Genomic DNA, 23127 nt, shown 5'->3' on the forward strand with positions numbered 1-23127 from the left:
TGATCTTGGTCCGAATATGTATTTGGTGGTGCATGAGTGTGGTGGTGCATGAGGGACACAGAGGGGTTAAGCAAAGTGTATGGTGTTTTGGTGTTTTGTTTTACTCTAAGATGTTTTGGCTGGGCGCAGTGGCTCATGCCTGTAATCCCAGCACTTTGGGAGGCTAAGGCTGGAGGATCACTTGAGCTCAGGAATTCGAGGCCAGTCAGACCTCATCTCTACTAAAATAAAGAAAATTTAAAAATTAGCCAGGTGTGGTTGTGCACACCTGTAGTCCCAGCTACTTGAGGCTGAGGTGGGAGTATCGCTTGAGCTGCGGAGGCGGAGGTTACAGTGAGCTGTGATTATGCTGCTGTGCTCCAGCTGAGGCAACAGAGCCAGACCCTGTCTAAAAAACAAAACAAAACAAAACAAAACAAACAAAAGTCTTGCCACCTTTTAATATGTAAGTTTGACACGTGACTTTCTTGGGAGGGAGAGCATGCAGAGTGACAGTCTAGGTGAAGGTGGGAGCTGATTATCTGCATGGGGAAGCTGAGGCTGGGAGAGTACTAATGGCAGGAGACATTCTCATCTGCGGGTAACTTTGAACCAGGCATTGTTCAGGGTGCTTCATGCACAATAAGTCATTTATCTTCACAGCAATTCATCCAGGGTCGATGAGGTTTCTCTGTTTTGTTTTGTTTTTGTGACAGAGTCTCACTCTGTCGCCCAGGCTGGAGTGCAGTGGCGCAATCTCGGCTTACTGCAACCTCCTCCTCCCAGGTTCAAGCGATTCTCCTGCCTCAGCCTCCCAAGCAGCTGAGATTACAGGCACCCGCCATCACACCGCTAATTTTTGTATTTTTAGTAGAGATGGGATTTTGCCATGTTGGCCAGGCTGGTCTTGAACTCCTGACCTCAGGTGATCCGCCTGCCTTGGCTTTCCAAAGTGCTGGGATTACAGGCGTGAGCCACTGCGCCCACAGGGTTGATGAGTTTTTTAGAGACAGAGCAAGACCCTGTCTCTAAAAAGAGAGAGAGAGAGAGAGGAAGGTTTCATAAAGGTGTTATTTTCAAGCCCCTTGAACAGGTAGATGAGGAAACTGAGGCACAAGTGCTTAAGTGACATGAGCATGGCTGCTCATCCAGTCAGTGGCAAAGTCACCAGCCTAGGCTGTGAACGACTCCACTACACCACAGGAGAGAAGGGGGCAGCGTGGGCAGGGCAGGCTCCTGTAGTGGCCTGGCAGCGTCGGGGCCGTCCCTTCCCCTCTAGCACCTTGACTCGCTGTGTCCAGACCTGCTGGAGAAGTCGCGGGCCATCCGCCAGGCCAAGGACGAGTGCAGCTTCCACATCTTCTACCAGCTGCTGGGGGGCGCTGGAGAGCAGCTCAAAGGTCAGTGCCCCCCCCCCCCCCCCGTCCTACCCTGCTCACCCGGGAGAGGGTGGGCACCATGTCTCTCGGGGCCCCTTCTGGGGAGGAAGCAAGAGTGGGGGGCTCTAATATCCGTCAAACACCGACTTCGCATGAGGCTCCCGCAGCCCCTGCTCTCGCTGCGTAGTGGCGTCTGTCGCACGGTGGGTTCTGCTGCGCTCTGGTTCCAGCTCTGTCCCGGGTCTGGCTCGCGCCCGCTGTCACGGCCACGCAGCCCCCGCCGCCTGGTGGCTCCTGCTCACGCTCGCTTCCGAAGCTCCGTGGCTTCTCTCTCGCGCGGCTTCTCCTCACTCCGGCGGGTGACTCCGGCTTTGCTGAGGCTCCTCCTGGTTCCTGACGACGCTGGTTTGTGTTGCTTCTCGGCTCGTGCTGCCTCGTGCTCCCCTCTGCTCTGGCTCCTAGGCCACGGCTCTTGCCGGAGTCCTCCTGTCCCTGCTCCCTGTTCCTCCTGCCCTCTGGCTGCCCAAGCGCCCTTGGCTCCTGTTTGCAGTGGCTGGCACTGCCCTGTAGCTCCCTCTGCTCCTGGCTCCTTCCTCCTGGTGGCTCAGGCTGCTTCCTGGCTCCGGCGGCCACGTAGCCCCTCCTCATCCAGGTTCCCACTCACTGTGGCCTTTGAGACCGCATGTCCTTGGGCGCCGGCCCCTGCCATCCCATGGCCTGTGCTGACTTGGGCCTGCAGCCCCACTGCTTCTGCCAACCAGTGGCCCCTGCCTGCTCTGGGCACTTCTAGAGACTCAAAAGCCCCTGCGGAGGGAGCAAAGAGGAGTGGTATATACTGCGCGAGGACTCATGCCTGCAATCCCAGTACTTTGGGAGGGCGAGGCAGGAGGATTGCTTGAGCCCAGGAATTTGAGTCCAGCCTGGGCAGCATAGTGAGACCCCCATCTCTGCAAATAATAACAATAATAATAAGTTGGGCATGGTGGCACACAGCTGTAGTCCCAGCTATGTGGGAGGCTGAGGTGGGAGGATTGCTTGAGCCCAGGAGTTTCAGGCTGTGGTGAGCCATGATTGCATCACTGCACTCCAGCCTGGGCAACAGAGCAAGACCCTGTCTCTAAAAAATTAAAAAAAAAAAAAATAGAGAGACAGAGTGGTGGTCTCATAGGTGCTAAACGCCCACTCCACCCCCGACCCTTCCCACCACACTTGTGAGTAAAGGCCCCCACCCACTTGACAGTGAGGATATGGCATGTCCTGGGATTGCCACCGATGAATCCAGGATAAGTCTGACTCCACAGCCCACCTTTGACCTTGACCCCACTCATTGTCCCTGCAGCCGACCTCCTCCTCGAGCCCTGCTCCCACTACCGGTTCCTGACCAACGGGCCGTCATCCTCTCCCGGCCAGGAGCGGGAACTCTTCCAGGAGACGCTGGAGTCGCTGCGGGTCCTGGGATTCACCCACGAGGAAATCATCTGTGAGTGAGCCCCATGGAGGCCAGGGGTGGGGGGGGCACCCCACGGAGAGCTGGGGACCTGGCCATTCATGCCCTGATCTCTTTGAGCAAGTGTTTATTGAGCACCTACTGGGTGCAGGCACCGGGGCCAGAGCAGGGAATGAGACTCACAGACATCTGTGCCTTGGGGAAGCTGACAAAATGAGAGCCCCCAACCAAGTCAATAAGGAATCACATGGCCTGCTAGTAGACTATGAGTGCAGCTGGGTGCAGTGGCTCATGCCTGTAATCCCAGCACTTTGGGAGTCCAAGGCAGGTGGATCATTTGAGGTCAGGAGTTCAAGACCAGCCTGGCCAATATGGTGAAACACCGTTTCTACTGAAAATACAAAAAAGTTAGCCAGGCGTGGTGGTGGGCACCTGTAATCCCAGCTACTCAGGAGGCTTAGGCAGGAGAATCGTTTGAACCCAGGAGGCGGAGGTTGCAGTGAGCTGAGATCGCACCACTGCACTGCAGCCTGGTCAACAGAGCGAGACTCTGTCTCAAAAAAAAAAGAAAAAGACCATGAGTGCCATGGAGAAAGATGGGGGAGGGAGGGGCACAGCTTTAAGCAGGGGCTCAGGGGAGGGTGGACTGAGATGGGGATGTTTGAACGAAGTCCTGAGGAAGTGAGGGAATGAGCACTGGAGATGTGGGGGAAGAGCATTCCTGGCAGAGGGAACAGCCTGTGCAAAGGCCCTGAGGCCAGGAAAGGGGTGGCATATTTGAGGGATTGACACTTCTGGTGGTAGAGCTGCAGAGGGGTGGGGAGTCTCAAACGCCAGCCTAGGAGGTTGGGACTTTGTCCTGGGGTGCTGGGGAGCTGTGGGAGGGCTGGGAGCAGGGGTTGGACAAATTCAGCTCTGGGAGCAAGAAGACCCCTTGGGGGCCGTGTGAGAGACACACTGGAGTGGGTGGTGCTGAGACCAGAAGGAGGCTGCTGAGGGTCTAGGGAAGGCTCAGGACGCTGGCCCAGGGCTGCTCAGGTTGGCCCAGGCTGCGCGGCACTGGTTGTTTGGTGTTAAATGCTCAGCTCATCACCCCCGTGTCAGGGTGCTGTGCCCACCCCCACTTTTTTTTTTTCTTTTGAGACGGAGTCTCACTCTGTCACCCAGGCTGGAATGCAGTGGTGTGATCTCAGCCCACTGCAACCTCTGCCTCCTGTGTTCAAGTAATTCTCCTGCCTCAGCCTCCCCAGTAGCTGGGATTACAGGCGCCCGCCACCTCGCCTGGATAATTTTTGTATTTTTAGTAGACATGGGGTTTCACCATGTTGGCCAGGCTGGTCTCGAACCCCTGACGTCAGGTGATCCACCCTCCTCGGCCTCTCAAAGTGCTGGGATTCCAGGCGTGAGCCGCTGCGCCCAGCCTGTGCCCCCACTTTTTTCACCAAACAGCATGTTTTGACAGCAGCTCTGTCTCAGTGCTGCATTAGTTTGCTTAGGCTAACAAAGTACCACAAACCTAGTGCCTAAAACAACAGAAATTGATCGTCTTGTGGTTCTGGAGGCCAGACGCCCGGGATCGAGGTGTTAGCAAGGGTGGTTCATCCTGGGAGAATCGGCTGCAGGTCTCTCCCTAGGCTCCTGGTGGTTTTCTGGCAATCTTCGGCGTTCCCTGGCTCATAGTCGCATCACCCGATCTCTGCTTTTGTGTTCACATGGCGGCTCCCTGTGTGTGCATCTGTGTCCAAAATCCCCACTCCCCCCTCCCCCCGCCCCAACCTTTTTGTTTTTTTGAGACGGAGTCTTGCTGGAGTGCAAGTGGTGCAATCTCGGCTCACTGCAACCTCCACCCCCCGGGTTCAAGCGATTCTCCTGCCTCAGCCTCCCAAGTAGTTGGGATCACAGGCGTGTGTGCCACCACACCCGGCTAATTTTTTTGTACTTTACTAGTAGAGACAGGGTTTCACTAAGTTGGCCAGGCTGGTCTCGAACTGCTGACTTCAAGTGATCCTCCCGCCTCCGCCTCCCAAAGTGCGGGGATTACCGGCATGAGCCACCGCACCTGGCCTCCTACCCTACACTGGTATGATTTTATCTTAACTCGTTACATCCGTAATGACCCTGTTTCCAATAATGTTACATTCTGAGGTCCTGGGGTTTAGATCCCCAACATGCTTTTTAGGAGGGGGTGGTGTAGACATGATTCAACCCGTCACAAGTACGTAGGTGGACCTCCACCTTTTCAGAGGCTGCGTAATGTTTCATTGTTTGCGTGAACTATGATTTTTTTAACCAAGCCCTCGAAAGAAAGACCTTTAGGTGTTTCCGGGCTGAGCCGGGGCCGCCTCTAGGTCTAATTGTCCTCTGGTCTCTGGCGCTGTGGGAGGCCCCAGGAGCTATTGTTGGCTCCAGGGCCGGATTGGAATTGCTGGAAATGGAGCGTAGCTTGGCTGTCTACCCAGGCTGCAAACAGCCGGGCTTCTTGTGGCCTGTTGACACAGGGTCTTGGGCCTCTCCCACCCCCACCCTGCCGCATTTCCCAACCAGGGTTGCATAATTCCCCAGCCTGCATGACTCCGCAGCTGGGCAGCTGGCACACAAATTCAGACTGTGGCTGCAATGGGGACCTGGGCCTCCCAGCCTGTCCTCTTAGGTCCTGCCTGGCCTCTTGTCACCATGAGCTCATGTGACCCTCCTGGCAGCTGCCCTGCTGTGTGGCAGGCGCAGGCAGCAGCTCTGATTTTTGGAATTCAGAAATAAAAACTTTGCAGCAACCTATGCATGTAGTGACATAACCTGAATGTGGCTAAAGGTCGTACTGACAACACCAAGCCTTCCCGCTCTTCCCTGGCCCTAGTTTCCCACTGTTAAGCTTCTTGTATCTCCTTCCAGAAATATTTTAAGAATATAAGAAAAGACACATATTATTTGTCTATAGGAGGAGGCATTCTCTAGCCCCACAGCTGATGTTCAGCTGTCAACATCACTGTGGTGATAAAAAAAATGTGAAGCAATTTCTCTGTTCGTTCAAAAGTTCCGGCCAAGTGCAGTGGCTCACGCCTGTAATCCCAACAGTTTGGGAGGCCGACTGAGGTCAGGAGTTCGAGACCAGCCTGGCCAACATGGTGAAAACCCGTCTCTACTAAAAATACAAAAATTAGCCAGACATGGTGGTGGGCGCCTGTAGTCCCAGCTACTCAGGAGGCTGAGGCTAGAGAATTGCTTGAACCTGGGAGGCAGAGGTTGCAGTGAGCCAAGATCTCACCACTGCACTCCAGCTTGGAGCAGAGCGAGACTCCATCCAAAAAAAAAAAAAAGTTCCTGGATGTTGGTTGCTCCAGCTGGCCCCCCAGCTCCCTACCCTTCCACTAGAGACCCCCCCTGGATCCTGGCCCAGCACTCTGGCCTAGGTTAGTCTGGGCCAGGCAGTGCTAGAGTTACATACTCAGCTTGTCATTGGCTCACTCCTGTAATCCTAACACTTTGGGAGGCCGAGGTGGGAGAATCACTTGAGGCCAGGAGTTTGAGACCAGCCTGGGCAATATGGTGAGACCCTGTCTCTACTAAAAATTAAAAAAAAAAAAAAATTAACCAGGTGTGGTGGTGCACACCTGTAGTCCCAGCTGCTTGGGAGGCTGAGGTGGGAGGATTAAGTCCAGGAGTGGGAGACTACAGTGAGCTATGATTGCACCACTGTACTCCAGGCTGGTGATAGAATGAGACCCCATCTCAAAACACCCCAAAACAAAGAAACAAATTACTCAGCTCATCATTCCCATGGAAGGATGCTCTGGACCCCCTCTCCACTGCCCTTTCCTACTGACTGGTATATTTTGGCCATAGTTGTGGTTCAAAATAGATGGACCTCATTCCTTTTTGCAGCTGCGTAAGGTTTTATTGTTTAAATAAACTATGATTCTTTCAACCAATCCCTTGCAGATAGAGCCTTAGGTTGTTTCCATTCCATTACTATTGGAACAATTAAAAAAAAAAAAAGCTAAGCCAGCGCAGTGGCTCACGCCTGTAATCCCAGCACTTTCAGAGGCCAAAGCAGGCAGCTTGCTTGAGCTCAGGAGTTTGAGACCAGCCTGGCCAACATGATGAAACCTCGTCTTTACAAAAAAACACAAAAAATTACCTGGGCGTGGTGGTGTGCGCCTTTACTCCCAGCTACTTGGGGGGCTGAGGTGGGAGGATCTCTTGAGCCTGGGAGGTGGAGGCTGCAGTGAGTCGAGATCATGCCACTGCACTCCAGCCTGGGTGACAAAGTGAGACTCTGGGTCAAAAAGAAACAAGCTACCGTGAATATCCTTGTAAGCAGGTTCTTGTGCTCATGTGGAAACAGACCTGTAGGTTCAATTCTTAGAAACGAAATGCCGGCTGGGCGCGGTGGCTCACACCTGTAATCCCAGCACTTTGGGAGGCCGAGGCAGGCAGATCATGAGGTCAGAAGTTCGAGACCAGTCTGACCAACATGGTGAAACCCTGTCTCTACTAAAAATACAAAAATTAGCTGGGCGTGGTGGCACATGCCTGTAATCCCAGCTACTCGGGAGGTTGAGGCAGGAGAATCGCTTGAACCCAGGAGGCGGAGGTTGCAGTGAGCCAAGATTAAGCCACTGCACTCCAGCCTGGGTGACAGAGCAAGACTCCATCTCAAAAAAAAAAAAGAAAAAAAAGAAATGAAATGCCATTTCCAAGGAGATTTGTGATTCTTGTTTGCGTTCAGCATTAAAAAAACGAACAGCTTTAAGATATAATTCACATGTCACACCATTCACCTATTTAAACTGCAATTCCATAGCATTTTGTATATTCATAGAGTTGTGCACCTATCATACAGTCACTTTTAGAACATTTTCAGTAGCCCAAGAAGATAACGCACACCCTTTAGCTGTCCCTCCAGGCCCTGTCCACAGCCCCTGGCAACCACTCTTCTGCTTTTGGTCTCTATGGACTTGCATATTCTGGACATTTCATAGCAGTGAAATCATGCTGTATATGATCCTTTGTGACTGGCTGCTTTCTTTTGGCATCATTTTCAAGTTTCATCCACGTTGTAGCATGCAGTAGATTTCCTTCCTTTTTATTGCTCAATAATCTTTATTGTTATCTTCTTATCATGGAAAATTTCAAACATGTATGCAAACAGAGTGCAGAATGTAATGAACGCCCCACCACCACCAGCTGGCAGCTGTCACCAGCTCCATCAATGATGAACTGGTGACCTCTTGTGTTTCATCTCTCCCCAACCTCCCTACCCCAACTCAGGTGTGAACATTTTTTTTTTTTTTTTTTGAGACAGAGTCTCGCTCTGTCACCTGGGGTTGGAGTGCAGTGGCACGATCTCGACTCACTGCAACTTCCACCTCCTGGGTTCAAACGATTCTCCTACCTCAGCCTCTTGAGTAGCTGGGATTACGGGCATGTGCCACCACACCGGCTTTTTTTGTATTTTTAGTAGAGGCAGGGTTTCACCATGTTGGCCAGGCTGGTCTCGAACTCCTGACCTCAAGTGATCCACCCGCCTCCGCCTCCCAAAATGCTGGGATTACAGGCGTGAGCCACCGCACCCGGCCATGAGCATTTTTTAAATTGCAGAGAATCTACCTCATCGCCGTCCACAGGGTGGCGCTAGTTTCCAGTTCCTCCAGCATATACCTGGAGCACCTGTGTCCCCACCTGCACCCAGCAACGACGGCTGGAGCTTTTTTGTGTTTGCTGATGTGGCAGATGAATGAGCTCTCATTACAGTTTCATTCTGTGTTTTGCTTACAAGGAGCGGAGTTAGTCACCTTTTCACAGACTCTTTTTTTGACAAGAGACAGAGGGTCAGGGAGGTGGGGTGTCCTGTCCTAGGACTCACCCCAATTCAAGAGGAGGAGGCAAAGCCATGGTGGAAACCACGTCTGACCCCAAAGCCAGCCCATGATCCAGAGAGAGAGGTGGACACCTCAGTGTCACCCACAGGGAGCCCAAGGCAGAAAGCATTTGGGGCCAATCAAGGCAGGGTGTCTGTCCATCTCCTTCCCCACTTTACATCTCTACCTGCCACCCCTTGGCACCATAAATGCCATGCTGAGAGGTTGAGCAGGTAGCCTGGGACACAGGGAGGCATGCCAGCCTCTCACATGAGGCATCCGCAGGCTGGGCTTGCTAGTGATGGGCGAGTCTGATGTCAGCAACAAGAGCTGACTGCCAGGTCCTCAGGGCATCAGATGCGCCCCGGGGCCTGGCACAAACACAGCTTCCTAAGCCAACTGCAAGAGGCCATTTTAAAGGCCATTGAGGGAAGCCAGGTCTGGACGGGGTCTAAGCTGACGTTAAGGAACGATCATTAAGTTTGCTGGGCCAGATGCGCTGTGGGTCTGTAAGGATGTGTCCTTCTTTATTTATCTTTTTTATTTTTATTTTTTTTTGAGATGGAGTCTAGCGCTCTGTTGCCCAGGCTGGAGCAGAGTGCGGTGGTGTGATCTCAGCTTACTCCAACCTCTGCCTCCCAGGTTCAAGCAATTCTCCCATTTCAGCCTCCCGAGCAGCTGAGATTACAGGCACTCGCCACCACACCCAGCTTATATTTTGTATTTTTGGTAGAGTCGGGGTTCACCATGTTGGCCAGGCTGGTCTCGAACTCTTGACCTCAAGTGATCCCCTTGCCTTGGCCTCCCAAAGTGCTGGGATTACAGGTGTGAGCCACCACGACTGGCCTAGGATCCTTCATTTAATCACATCTGCAAAGTCCCTTTTGCCATGGAAGGTCACATTCACAGGTCCCAGGGATTAGGTTATGGGTATCTTTGGGGGCTGTTATTCATCCTCCCACCTCCCCTGAAAACATCAGCATGTATTTCCTACGAACATTCCTTTATACAACCACAGACCAGCAGTGTCACCAGGAAATCGAGTTCAGCACAGCACTATTATCCAGTCCACAGACCTTATGCCAGTTGTCCCCCAACCTCCAAAAAAAACCAAAAAAAATTCTCTCTTGCGCATGATGGAGTCTCACTCTGTCCCCCAGGCTGGAGTACAGTGGCGCGATCTCAACTCACTGCAACCTCCGCCCCCCAGATTCAAGCGATTCTCCTGCCTCAGCCTCCTGAGTAGCTGGAATTACAGGCATGCGCCGCCACACCCAGCTGATTTTGTATTTTTAGTAGAGACGCGGTTTCTCCATGTTGGTCAGGCTGGTCTTGAACTCCTGACCTCAGGTGAACCGCCTGCCTCGGCCTCCCGAAGTGCTGGGATTACAGGCGTGAGCCACCGTGCCTGGCCCTCTTGCTCTCTTTTTTTCCTGGTCATCCATCTCTTTACTCTCCTTCAGTCTGAAACTCTTCCTGAGTCTTTCTTTATCATTCATGGTTTTGACACTTTGGAAGATTACAGACTGGTTGTTTCGTCTGTATCTGGGTCTGTTTCCCTGCAATTACATTCTAGTTACACGTTTTTGGCGGGAGTATTCCAGAAGAAATGCCGACCTCCCACCCCCACTCACACACACCTTTTTCTTTTTCTTTTTTTTTTGAGACAGTGTCTCACTCTGTCACCCAGGTTGGAGTGCAGTGGCCCGATCTCGGCTCACTGCAAGCTCCGCCTCCCAGGTTCATGCCATTCTCCTGCCTCAGCCTCCAGAGTAGCTGGGACTACAGGTGCCCGCCACCACGCCTGGCTAATTTTTTGTATTTTTAGTAGAGACAAGGTTTCACTGTGTTAGCCAGGATGGTCTCGATCTCTTGACCTCGTGATCTGCCCGCCTCGGCCTCCCAAAGTGCTGGGATTACAGGCGTGAGCCACCGCGCCCGGCCACACACACCTTTTTCTAAGCCACCTTTGTGTAGAAGTACAGTATACACACCAATAAAAGGAGCACAGGCCCTTGGCATCCAGCCTGGGGGAGTTTTGGGAGGGAACACCCTGTATATCCAGCACCCAGGAGCCCCCCATGTCCCTTCCCACCACCAGCACCCCCTCAAGGTAACCATTATTCCGACTTCTAAGAGCATGGAGTTGTGTTGCCTCTTCTTGGATTTGGTACAAATAGAATCACACGGTGTGCAGTTTCTCACCCGGCTTCTGTCACTCAGCCGTGTGTTTGTGACATTCATCCATGTCCAGTGAGGGAAGGGGGCTTTGGAGAGGCCGGTTCCACAGACACATTCACTTTGTAAACGTTCCTGGAGCTGGACGTCTATAGTATGTGTCCTTTTCTGTATGTGTGCTGCGCATATGTATTTACATTCATAAACCTATGCTACGCCGGCACGGTGGCTCATGCCTGTAATCCCAGCACTTTGGGAGGCTGAGTTAGGAGAATCGCTTGAGCCGGGGAATTTGAGACCAGCTTGGGCAACATGGCAAGATCCCATCTGGACAAAACATTTTTTTAAATTAGCTGGGCATGGTGGTGAGCATCTGTAGTCCAGCTACTCAGAAGGCTGTGGTGAGAGGATCGCTTGAGCCCAGGAAGTTGAGGCTGCAGTAAGCTATGATCACACCACACCACTGCACTCCAGCCTGGGCAACAGAGCAAGACTCTGTCTCTTAAAAAAAAAAAAAAATCTATGCTAAAATGAAAAAGGAAAAGGGAAGTACAGAAATTAAAAGCACTCCCTCCCAGGCCAGGCACAGTGGCTCATGCCTGTAATCCCAACACTTTGGGAGGCCAAGTGAGGAGGACTTCTTGAGGCCAGGAGTTGGAGACCAGCCTGGGCAACAGAATGAGATCTCATCTCTATTAAAAAATAAAATAAAATAAAAAAATAAAAACAGAAAAACAAACAAAAAAACCCCCAAAAAAACAACCACAGACTGCCCTGGTTTGAATCCCAGCTCTGCCAGCCTATGTGAGCTGGGTGATCTTGGGTGAGTTGATTGAGTGCCTCAGTTACCCTATCTGTAACATGGGAAGCATAGAAGGACCTGCCTTGTTCAGTGGTTATGAAGGGTACCTGAAGTCATTTGTAAGTGTTTGGAACAGGTTGCGGTATGGAGGAAGTGAAAAATAAATCAAGGTCCATTTCAGTGCACAAATGGTACAAACTGTTCTAGAATGAATGGTTGACCAGGCGCCCGAGGGATTGCACTGACCTATGGCCCCACCATGAAAGCATCAGATGCAGCCAGGCTTGGTGACTCACGCCTGTAATCCCAGCACTTTAGGAGGCCCAGGCGGGCGGATCACGAGGTCAAGAGATTGAGACCATCCTGGCCAACACGATGAAACCCCGTCTCTACTAAAAATACAAAAATTAGCTGGGCGTGTTGGCATGTGCCTGTAGTCCCAGCTACTCGGGAGGCTGAGGCGGGAGAATCACTTGAACCCAGGAGGCAGAGGTTGAAGTGAGCCAAGATTGTGCCACTGCACTCCAGCCTGATGACACAGCAAGACTCTATCTCAAAAGAAAAAAAAAAGAAAAAGCATCAGATGCAAACACAAACACAGCCTCACCTGCTGTCCTCTTGACTCAAACACCATGCACAGCTCTGCTGTCAGGGGAGAGTGTTCTGAAAAGGTGATCGATTTTGATTGAGTCCTGAGCAAAGCAAAGAACAGCCTTCTCTGGGATTTACACGGTGGCTGTCCTCCTGGAAAATTCACTGTATATTAATTTTTTTTTTTGAGGCAGGGTCTCTCTCTCATTGCCCAGGCTTGAGTGCAGTGGTGCAATCATGGCTCACTGCAGCCTCGACTTTCCAGGCTCAGGTGATCCTCCTACCTCAGCCTCCCGAGTAGCTGGGACCACAGGCATCCACCACCATGGCCACCTAATTTTTCGTATTTTTAGTAGAGACAGGGTTTCACTATGTTGCCCAAGCTGATCTCAGACTCCTGGACTCAAATGATCTTCCCGCCCTTGCCCTCCCAAAGTGCTGGGATTACGGGCGTGAGCCCGTACCACCACCACCACACTGCACCAAGCCTCACTGTGTATTAAAACCAAGCACAAAACACTGCTGTATTTATACGTAAAACTGTTGGGAATTTGTTGCAGATAATTACAAACCATGACTTCATGGACGCAAACATCCAGGGGGCCATTTTTCAGAAGCCATGTGGGCTGTAGAAACCGTCCGCATCCAAGTGGCCTGCCCAGTCCTGGTGACGTCCAGGAACACCCGACCGCTCCACAAGTTCCTGAGACATATTCTAGGGGGCAGCACTACCCACTTCCAATGCACTTTCGAGAACTCTGCACAGCCTACTCGCCAAATCTATTTGTAACCCCCAATTCAAGGTCCATTTCTGTATTAGTCCGTTTTCATGCTGCTGATAAAGACATACCCAAGACTGGGTAATTTATAAAGTAAAAGAGGTTTAATAGACTCACAGTTCCACGTGGCTGGGGTGGCCTCCACAATCACGGCAGAAGGCAAAAGGCACATCTTACATGGTGGCAGGCAAGAGAGAATGAGAGCCAAGCAAAAGGGGTTTCCACTTATAAAACCTCAGATCTCGTGAGACTTATTCACTACCACGAGAACAGTATGGGGGAAACAGCCCCCAAGATTCAGTTACCTCCCACTGGGTCCCTCCCACAACACATGGGAATTATGGGAGCTACAATTTCAAGATGAGATTTGGGTGGGGACACAGCCAAACCATATCAATTTCGACCCACAAATCGTGAAAACTGTTCTACAATGAACAGCTGATGATGTGGCTGAGGGATTGCATTGGTGCATAGCATCACCATGAAATCAGTACTCCTGGTGTGTTCGTGGTCATTTACGGTCCTGTGTAGAATGGAGGAAAATTTGAGTCACTGAGTGCACACTCAGCTCACATCAGACAGGGGTGGTGTTCTGCCTTCTGGTTTCAGTTCTCATACTGTACAGTGTCCTTTCCTAAATAGTGCCATGTTAGTCACAAATTTGCACTTTTTGCTGGTGATTGCACTGTCTCAAATGTCCCCTGAGCACAGTGCTGATGTGCTGTCTGGCATCCCCAAACACAAGAAGGCTGCCATGTGGCTTTGGAGAAATGATAAAATATGTGTGTGAGATGAGCTTCCTCCAGGTGCGAGTTACGGTGCTGTTGGCCTCGAGTTCTGTGTGAATGAGTCAGTAGTATATTAAATAAGGTGTCTCTAAAACAAAATGCACATAAAACAAGGTGACGAGGCCGGGTGCAGTGGCTCACACCTGTAATCTCAGCACTTTGGGAGGCCGAGGCGGGTGCATCATCTGAGGTCAGGAGTTCAAGACCAGCCTGGCCAACATGGCGAAACCCCATCTCTACTAAAAATACAAAAATTAGCCGGGTGTGGTGGTGTGCACCAGTAATCCCAGCTACTTGGGAGGGTGAGGCAGGAGAATCGCTTGAAGTTGGGAGGTGGAGGTTGCAGTGAGCCGATATGGCACCACTGCACTCCAGCCTGGGTGACAAGAATGAGACTCCGTCTCAAAAAAAAACAAAGTGAGTTATTGATCGGTTGGTGAAAATGTGACCAGAGGTGGTGGTACACACCCGTGGTCTCAGCCACTCTGGGGGCTGAGGCAGGAGGATCACTTGAGCCCAAGAGGTCAAGGCTGCAGTGAGCTATGATCGTGCCACTGCATACCTGCCTGGGCAACAGAGCAAGACCCCAATCAAAATAATTTTTTAAGAAAGAACATGACCAGTGCAAGTCACAAGAATCGAATATACTTTATATTTCCTCCCTTTTGTGCATAGATAGCAGTAAGCCACACACAGCATTGTTCACCTCCTGTTTTTCACTCATTGTGGTAGAAGTCTTTCCATATCACTGTAGACCTTCTTCATTCATTTCCCTAAGTCCTTTTAAATTCTATTTGCATCGTTTTGCAAAATACACAACGTAAGCAGACACTGGTTAAGTATCATAGCGATAGGGCAAGCCTCAGATATAATAAACTCAACCAGAATTCACTGATCTGTTCACATATTTCAAGTCCTGCCCAGTGTCAAAGATGGGTTCTTTTTTTTTTTCTTTCTTTTTTTTTTGAGATGGAGTCTTGCTGTGTTGCTCAGGCTGGTCTCAAACTCCTGGGCTCAAGTGATCCTCCCGCCTCGGCCTCCCAGAGTGCTGGGATTACAGGTGTGAGCTATCACGCCCATCCCACAAGTAGATTTTAAGCTGAGGGGTGGTGATATAATTTGCCTTAAGCTTTTTAAGTTACATGTTTAAGGGGCCAGTTAAGGCCACACATTGGGGTCCAGAGCCACACGTGACCTCTGTCCTTGCGTCCCCAGCCATGCTGCGGATGGTCTCAGCAGTTCTCCAGTTCGGCAACATCGCCTTGAAGAGAGAACGGAACACCGATCAAGCCACCATGCCTGACAACACAGGTACTGCCCCCGGCCTGCCTGCCCACGACCCCCAGCCCCCGCCCAGGTGGTGCCCAGCCCTCCTGCACCCCTGTCCCACGTAGAGAGCATCCCCCTTCCAGCCACACCTGTCTCCAACCCAGGATCACTCTGATTTCCTGCATTTTTTTTTTTTTTTTGAGATGGAGTCTCGCTCTGTCACCCAGGCTGGAGTGCAGTGGCGTGATCTCAGCTCACTGCAAGCTCCGCCTCCCGGGTTCACACTATTCTCCTGCCTCAGCCTCCTGAGTAGCTGGGACTACAGGCGCCCGCCACCACGCCCGGCTAATTGTTTGTATTTTTAGTAGAGACGGAGTGTCACCGTGTTAACCAGGATGGTCTCGATCTCAGGACCTCGTGATCTGCCCACCTCGGCCTCCCAAAGTGCTGGGATTACAGGCATGAGCCACCGTGCCTGGCCGATTTCCTGCTTTTTGCTGAGTCTTTGCCAAAATAACATCAACCACTCTTTTCCTGATTCTAAAAGCGTGAGCTCTGCTGGAAGTGAACCGCACCAGCACGACAGTGGGGAACAGCAGGAGCCCATCCTCCCAGACCCCCTCTCCCCACAGGGAGCCACCATTAGCATTTGGCGTAGCTTCTCCAGCCTCTGCACTCTGCAGAGACACACTTCTTTTTGCCTTTCAAGAACAGAATTATAGTCAATATCCCTTACTTTAAACCAAAATAGAAATAGCTATGTCTCTTTATTATTATAAAATAATACAAGCTGGAAGGGGGAAAAATCTGGCATGACAGAAAAGTAGAAAGGAAGAGAGAAAATTACCCATAATCACCTGTAATCCCAGCACTTTGGGAGGCCAAGGCAGGCAGATCACTTGAGGCCATGAGTTCGAGACCAGCCTGGGCAACATGACAAAACTTCTTCTTCTCTACTAAAAATACAAAAATTAACTGGGAATGGTGGTGGGTGCCTGTAGTCCTAGCTGCTCAGGAGGCTGAGGCAGGAGAATTGCTTGAACCCAGGAGGCGGAGGTTGCAGTTGAGCTGAGATTGTGCCGCTGCACTCCAGCCTGGGCAACGGAGCAAGAATCTGTCTCCAAAAAAAAAAAAAAAAAGAAGAAGAAAGAAAGAAAAAGAAAAAGAAAGACAATTACCCATAATCATATTCCCAGAGATAATTGCTGCTCACATTTTGGGATGTGTCTCTCTGGGCTTTGTTCTGTGTCTGTATCACTGTGGATATAGAGTGTCACAGAAATGGAATCGTGCTTCGCCCCCTCTTCCCCTGGAGACAGCAAGAGCTTTCTGTCCTGATTATGAAATCCGATGGGCTCATTTCTGAAAGCTGCACAGCACAGAAAATAGGAGGACAGGATGCATTACCCCACTATGCTGCTGGTAACAGCATTACCTGAGGCACCTGGGGGCTCTGTACATAGGCACCCAGCAGGTGTGCCGTGCACACACGTTTACGCATTTGTTTTACAAAACTGGAGTCAGACCCTGCAAACTGTTTTGAAACCTGCTTTTTTTCCCCCTGAATGCTTTCGGGATAACTTTTCAGGTTATTCACAAGAAACTCTACTGGGATCCCTTCCCTCCCTCCCTCCCTCCTTCCCTCCCTCCTTCCCTCCCTCCTTCCTTCCTTCTTTTAGATAGAACTGTACTGGGATTCCCTCGCTCCCTCCCTCCCTTCCTCCTGCCCTCCCTCCTTCCTTCTTTTAGATAGAACTCTACTGGGACTCCCCCCCTCTCTCCCTCCCTCCCTTCCTTTCTTCCTTCCTTCCTTCCCTCCTTCCTTCCTTCCTTCCTTCCTTCCTTCCTTCCTTCCTTCCTTCCTTCCTTCCTTCCATCTTTCCTCTTTTAAATGAAGTCTCGTCCAGACTGGAGTGCAGTGGCACCATCTCAGCTCACTGCAACCTCTACCTCCCGGGTTCAAGTGATTCTCCCTGCCTCAGCCTCCCAAGTATCTGGGATTACAGGCACGCACCACCATGTCGGGCTAATTTTTGTATTTTTAGTACAGACGGGGTTTCACCATGTTGGCCAGGTTGGTCTCAAACTCCTGACCTCAGGTGATCCGCCCACCTTGGCCTCCTGAAGGGCCTCCCTGGGATTACGGGCGTGAGCCACCGTGCCCCGCCTCCAGTGTAGCTTTTAGTGACTGCAGAACATTCTTTCAAATGGGCCAGGCACCTGTAATCCCAGCTACTCAGGAGCTGAGGCAGGAGAATCACTTGAACCAGGGAGGCGGAGGTTGTAGTGAGCTGAGATTGCATCACTGCACTCCAGCCTGGGTGATAAGAGCCAAACTCTGTCTCAAACAAAACAAAACAAAACAAAACAAAACAAAACAAACAAACAAAAAAACCATCAAAACATTCTTTCAAATGAATGAAGCCCGACCCATCTAACCAATTCCCGCTTCTTGGGCACTGAGGTTGTTTCCTAGCTTTCTCTGATTATAAACAACACTGCGCTGAACATCCTTGTGGCATGGTCTTTGCTCACATGCAGGGTTATTTTGCCAGTGCTGGTTCCTGGAAAAAAAATAGTTGGGCAGAGAATGTACACACTTTTGGGACTCGTAAGGCCTCTCCTGGGAAAGGCGGGGCCCGTCTTCTGCTCCCCCAACAGTGTGGGAAACGGTACCCTCTCCCTTGCTGGGCAGCAAGCACCTCTTCCCAGTGCTGATCGGATCTTGGTGCCTCTCGCCCTCAGCTGCACAGAAGCTCTGCCGCCTCTTGGGACTGGGGGTGACGGATTTCTCCCGAGCCTTGCTCACCCCTCGCATCAAAGTTGGCCGAGACTACGTGCAGAAAGCCCAGACTAAGGAACAGGTAGGCGGGGCTGGCGGTGGGCAGGCACAGAGAGAGCCGGGCACCCCGGCCCTGGGTCTTTAAACAGTGTATGCTGTTTTTCCCACCACTCAACAGACTTTTGCTGAGTGCCCGCTCCGTTACCGATCCTGGTCTAGGTGCCAGGCGTAAAAGCATCATCGAAACAAATAACCAGGCCCTCAGGGACCTCAAGTTATAGTAAGGAAATGGATAATAAAAGTTCAACAGGATGTGTCTGGGAGTGGTGGCTCACACCTGTAATCCCAGCACTTTGGGAGGCCAAGGTGGGAGGATTGCTTGAGCCTGGGAGTTTGAGGCTGCAGTGAGCCGTAATTGCGCCACTGCACTCCAGCCTGGGTGACAGAGTGAGACTCTGTCTCTAAGAAAATTAAAAAATTTAATAATAATTAAAAAAAACAGGATGTAAATGCAACATGGTATCCTAGAAAAACAAAAAACAAAAACCCAGGATGCTTTTAGATGGTGAGAGCACCTGTGAAGGGGAGGTTTTGTTGGTCAGGAAAGTCCTCTCTAAGGAAGCTCTAAGGATGAAACATTCCAGATGAGACCTAGATGGTTCGAGGCAGACGGAACCGCAAGTGTAAAGGCCCTGGGGGTGGAGCAGGCTTGGGGAGTTGGGAACATTAAGCAGGTCAGTGAGGCCGGGCGTGGGGGCTCATGCCCGTAATCCCAGCTCTTTGGGAGGCCGAGGCAGACAGATTGAGCTCAGGAGTTCAAGATCAGCCTGGGCAACATGGTGAAACTCCGTCTCTACTAAAATACAAAAATTAGCTGGGTATGTGGCACACGCCTGTAGTCCCAGCTACTTGGGAGGCTGAGACACGAGGATCACTTGAACCCAGGAGGCAGAGGTTGCAGTGAGCTGAGAGCACGCCACTGCACTCCAGCCTGGGTGACAGAGCAAGACTCTGTCTCAAAAAAAAAAAAAAAAAAAGAATAAAAGAAAATTGAAGGAGGTCAGGTCAGTGAGGCTGAAGAGCAAGGGAGAGAGGGTGGGTGAATCCACAGTCAGAAATGTCAGCAAGGGGCAGATCATGCAGGGTCTTAGGGGCCACAGTAAGGAGGTGAGTTTTATTCAAAGTACATAGGAGGCCATTGAGGTTTTAAGCCAGGGAGTGACTTGATTTAGTTTGTCTTTCATAGAAAGATCCCCTTGGCTGCTGCATGGAGAATTGGGTTCAGGGATGCAGGTAGAGGTGGGGAGACCTAAGGAGGCTGCATCCAGAGTCTTGGCAATCGTGGGAGCTCACACCATGAGCAGGGAGGGTGGAGTGGAGTGACGACAGGCCAGGGAGGGTTTCAGAATCCAGCTTTTGGGCAGAGGCCTCTGCTGGCGCCAGGCTGGGCAGTGAGGTACCTGGATGAAGTAGATCCCGTGGGGGAGATGAGGAGTCTGGGAGCCACACTGACCCGGGTTCAATCTCAGCTGGGGTACTGTTGTTAGTTCCCATTTTACAGAGGAGAAAACTGAGGCACAGAGAGGTTTATTCACATGCCTGAGGTCACACAGCCCCTAAGTGGCAGAGCTGGGATTCAAACCCAAGTTGTCCGGCTCCAGAGTCCACGCTCTTAACCGCTGTGTGGTAGAAACTGCTTTGAGGGGGTGAGGGAAGGATTCAAGGGCTAACACATCCGAGCCCGTCACGTAGTACCTGGTGCGCAGTAGGACTTCAGGAATGTCTGCCTGTTGTTCATGGCATTGTTCTTGATGGTATTTATACTCAAGGAGCTGGGAGGCGACCTTAAGGGGGACGAGCTGGGGGCCCTTCCCCGGTTCACCCCCGACGTCTTTCAGTCTGCTGATGTGCAGGCTGCGCCCTTACCACGAGCCCTGCCCCACAGGCTGACTTCGCGCTGGAGGCCCTGGCCAAGGCCACCTACGAGCGCCTCTTCCGCTGGCTGGTTCTGCGCCTCAACCGGGCCTTGGACCGCAGCCCCCGCCAAGGCGCCTCCTTCCTGGGCATCCTGGACATCGCGGGCTTTGAGATCTTCCAGGTCCACCCTCGTGCTGGGAGGGGGATGCCGACTTCCTCACTCCGGTCCTGGTCCTTTCTGAAGCCCTGGGTCTCTCCCCTTCTCCCTGGTCTCTGTCCCCCTCTCTCTCTCTGAGTCTCTGTTTCTCCCTCTCTCTGGTCTCTGTCCCCCTCTCTCTGGGTCTCTGTCCCCTGTCTCTGGGTCTCTGTCCCCTTCTCTCTCTGGGTCTCTGTCCCCTGTCTCTGGGTCTCTGTCTCCTATCTCTGGGTCTCTGTCCCCCTCTCTCTGGGTCTCTGTCCCCTCTCTCTGCATCTCTGTCCCCTGTCTCTGGGTCTCTGTCCCCTGTCTCTGGGTCTCTGTCCCGTCTCTGGGTCTCTGTCCCTCTCCATCCTCTCAGCTCACGTGTCCTGCGTCCCTGCAGCTGAACTCCTTCGAGCAGCTCTGCATCAACTACACCAACGAGAAGCTGCAGCAGCTCTTCAACCACACCATGTTCGTGCTGGAGCAGGAGGAGTACCAGCGTGAGGGCATCCCCTGGACCTTCCTCGACTTTGGTCTTGACCTGCAGCCCTGCATCGACCTCATCGAGCGGCCGGTGAGCCCCAGGCCCCTCCCAGCCCACACTCACGGTTCAGATCCGTCTCTCCCAGCATCTGCGAGACCAGGGTCTAGCTCCTCCTCTGCTGGGCCTCAGGATGCCCCATGGGTTCTGTGGGGAAGGTGACAGCACCTGCTTCCTCGATCTTTTGTGACCATAGGTGATTAGGGCCCAGAATGTGCCTGCCACAGGGCCCGGCTCAAATCAATCGGTTAATCAGAGCTCTCACTGTAACTGTTGTTCTCACGTTTGTTTTTTGTTTGTTTGTTTTGTTTTGTTTTGTTTTTTTCTTGAGACGGAGTCTCGCTCTATTGCCCAGGCTGGAGTGCAGCGGCGCGATCTCTGCTCACTGCAAGCTTCGCCCCCTGGGTTCACGCCATTCTCCTGCCTCAGCCTCCCGAGTAGCTGGGACTACAGGCGCCCGCCACCATGCCCGGCTAATTTTTTGTATTTTTAGTAGAGTCAGGGGTTTCACTGTGTTAGCCAGGATGGTCTCGATCTCCTGACCTCGTGATCTACCCGCCTCGGCCTCCCAAAGTGCTGGGATTACAGGCGTGAGCCACCGTGCCTGGCATCTCACGTTTGTTTTTATGTCCAAGTGTGACTTATAAGAGCTAAAAATCAGCAGCCACCTGAGTGTCCAATATTTGGGGATCTGACTTACTCTCCCCCTGCTGTCAATGGCCAGGCCAACCCCCCTGGACTCCTGGCCCTGCTGGATGAGGAGTGCTGGTTCCCGAAGGCCACAGACAAGTCGTTTGTGGAGAAGGTAGCCCAGGAGCAGGGCGGCCACCCCAAGTTCCAGCGGCCGAGGCACCTGCGGGATCAGGCCGACTTCAGTGTTCTCCACTACGCGGGCAAGGTAGGGGCTGGGGCTGGCCTTGGGGCATGTGGGAGTGGGGATCAAGGGATCTCCACTGGCTACAGATGGGGGGAGGGTGCAGAGGGAAAACAGGGTCCTCCTGAGGTCCAGACAAACAGAGCAGGGGCTAGGAGAGCCCAGGGAGGAGCAAGGATTCTGTCTGATGGGATCACAAAAACTTCCTCAAAGAGGTGATATTTGCAGTGGGTTTTGAGGGATGGGTAGGAGTTCATCAGGAGGCGATCTATGTGCATTTTATCCACTTATTCAGCAGATATGTGCGGGGTGCCATTTGTGTGCCCAGCTCGGGGCCGAGCAAAGCTGGATACACAGATCAAACATGGTTTCTGTCCTCACAAAGATCCCTATCTGGGAGGGAGGCAAATACAGACCATCAGGATATAAGGTTAATAGGTGTTTCAGTGGAGGCAGCTGAGGGTAATGTCAGAGCCCAGAAGAGAAGTACCTGGGAAAGCTTCACAGAAGAGAATATGCTCGATCTCAAATCTCAGTCAAGGGCCGGCAAACATTTTCTGTAAAGGGTCCGATAGTAAATAGTTTCAGCTTTGTGGGCCAGACGATCTCTGTCACAGCTACACAATTCTGCTGTGGTCACACAAAAAGAGCCACAGATAATACATAAGTATCTTCAAGCCCCCAGGGAAAAAGAAAGGAAAAACAGACTGAGAAACAGTTTCGAGGGCTCTCCTGCCCCCAGAAGGGCCCCCATGAGTTTGACTATGAAGACATAAATGAAGGTTCTATTCCTATATATATATACACATATATATACACACACATATATATACACACATATATACACACATATATATACACACACACACATACATATATATATATATATATATATATATATATGTATGTATTTTTTTTTATTTGAGACAGAGTCTCCCTCTGTTACCCAGGCTGGAGTGCAGTGGCACGATCTCGGCTCACTGCAATCTCCGCCTCCTAGGTTCAAGCAATTCTTCTGCCTCAGCCTCCCCAGTAGCTGGGATTACAGGCACCTGCCACCATGCCTGGCTAATTTTTGTATTTTTAGTAGAGACAGGGTTTCACCATGTTGGCCAGGCTGCTCTCGAACTCCTGATCTCAGTTGATCCACCCGCATAGGCCTCCCAAAGTGCTGGGATTACAGGTGTGAGCCACCGTGCCCGGCCCTATTCCAATGAAAGTATTTGCAAAAAGAGGTGGCAGGCTGGATTTTGCCTGTGAGCCATAGTTTGCTGATCCCTGGTTTTGATGATGTGGACCAGGCAGCCCCAGAGGATGGGTGAAGGGTGGGAAGGGCTCTCCAGGCAGAGGGAACAGCATAGACAATGGCTGGGAGGCAGGAGATTCCGTGTGTTCTGTGTCTAGCCCTCAGTTTCTTCCCCAGACATACTCCAGAACTCCCCCTGTACCCAGCCCTCTGCTAGGCCGTGAGTCAGACCTGGGCCCTGCCCTTGGGGGACCGCTGTCTGGTGGGGGGCACATATGCAGAGAATTGTAGTGGCCAAGATCGTGACTCTATGGAGCCCCACAGCAAAGCCCTGAGTACCCAGAAGGAGCCAGTGGTGTGAAACCCACAGAGACAGAACCCCAGGTGGCAGGAACCGCAGGGGTAAAACCCCGAGGTGGGAGTAAGCTCGCATGTTTGAGGAACAGTGCGGAGGCCAGGGTGGCTGGAGTGGAATGAATAGGAAGAAAGTGGTGGTGGTGGAGGTCACAGAGGTGG

At 51.8% G+C, this 23127-nt stretch overlaps 1 protein-coding gene across 6 annotated transcripts in view; it reads left to right on the forward strand.

Moving 5' to 3' along the window:
• MYH14 (myosin heavy chain 14) overlaps positions 1-23127 on the forward strand; it is a 107196-nt gene that overhangs the window by 25302 nt on the left and 58767 nt on the right. For 5 of the 6 annotated variants that reach the window (XM_003316544.5, XM_003316543.6, XM_063802108.1 and 2 more), the window contains 7 exons: positions 1281-1379; positions 2698-2838; positions 15017-15112; positions 17816-17934; positions 19798-19950; positions 20351-20524; positions 21216-21389. In XM_003316544.5, the coding sequence (XP_003316592.2) occupies positions 1281-1379; positions 2698-2838; positions 15017-15112; positions 17816-17934; positions 19798-19950; positions 20351-20524; positions 21216-21389 (956 nt within the window). Of the gene's footprint in view, positions 1-1280; positions 1380-1495; positions 1764-2697; positions 2839-15016; positions 15113-17815; positions 17935-19797; positions 19951-20350; positions 20525-21215; positions 21390-23127 lie in introns of those variants that run through there. The other variant, XM_009436082.4, reaches the window with a different exon arrangement.

Source organism: Pan troglodytes, chromosome 20 (assembly GCF_028858775.2).
Source record: "Pan troglodytes isolate AG18354 chromosome 20, NHGRI_mPanTro3-v2.0_pri, whole genome shotgun sequence".
Lineage (NCBI taxonomy): Eukaryota > Metazoa > Chordata > Mammalia > Primates > Hominidae > Pan > Pan troglodytes.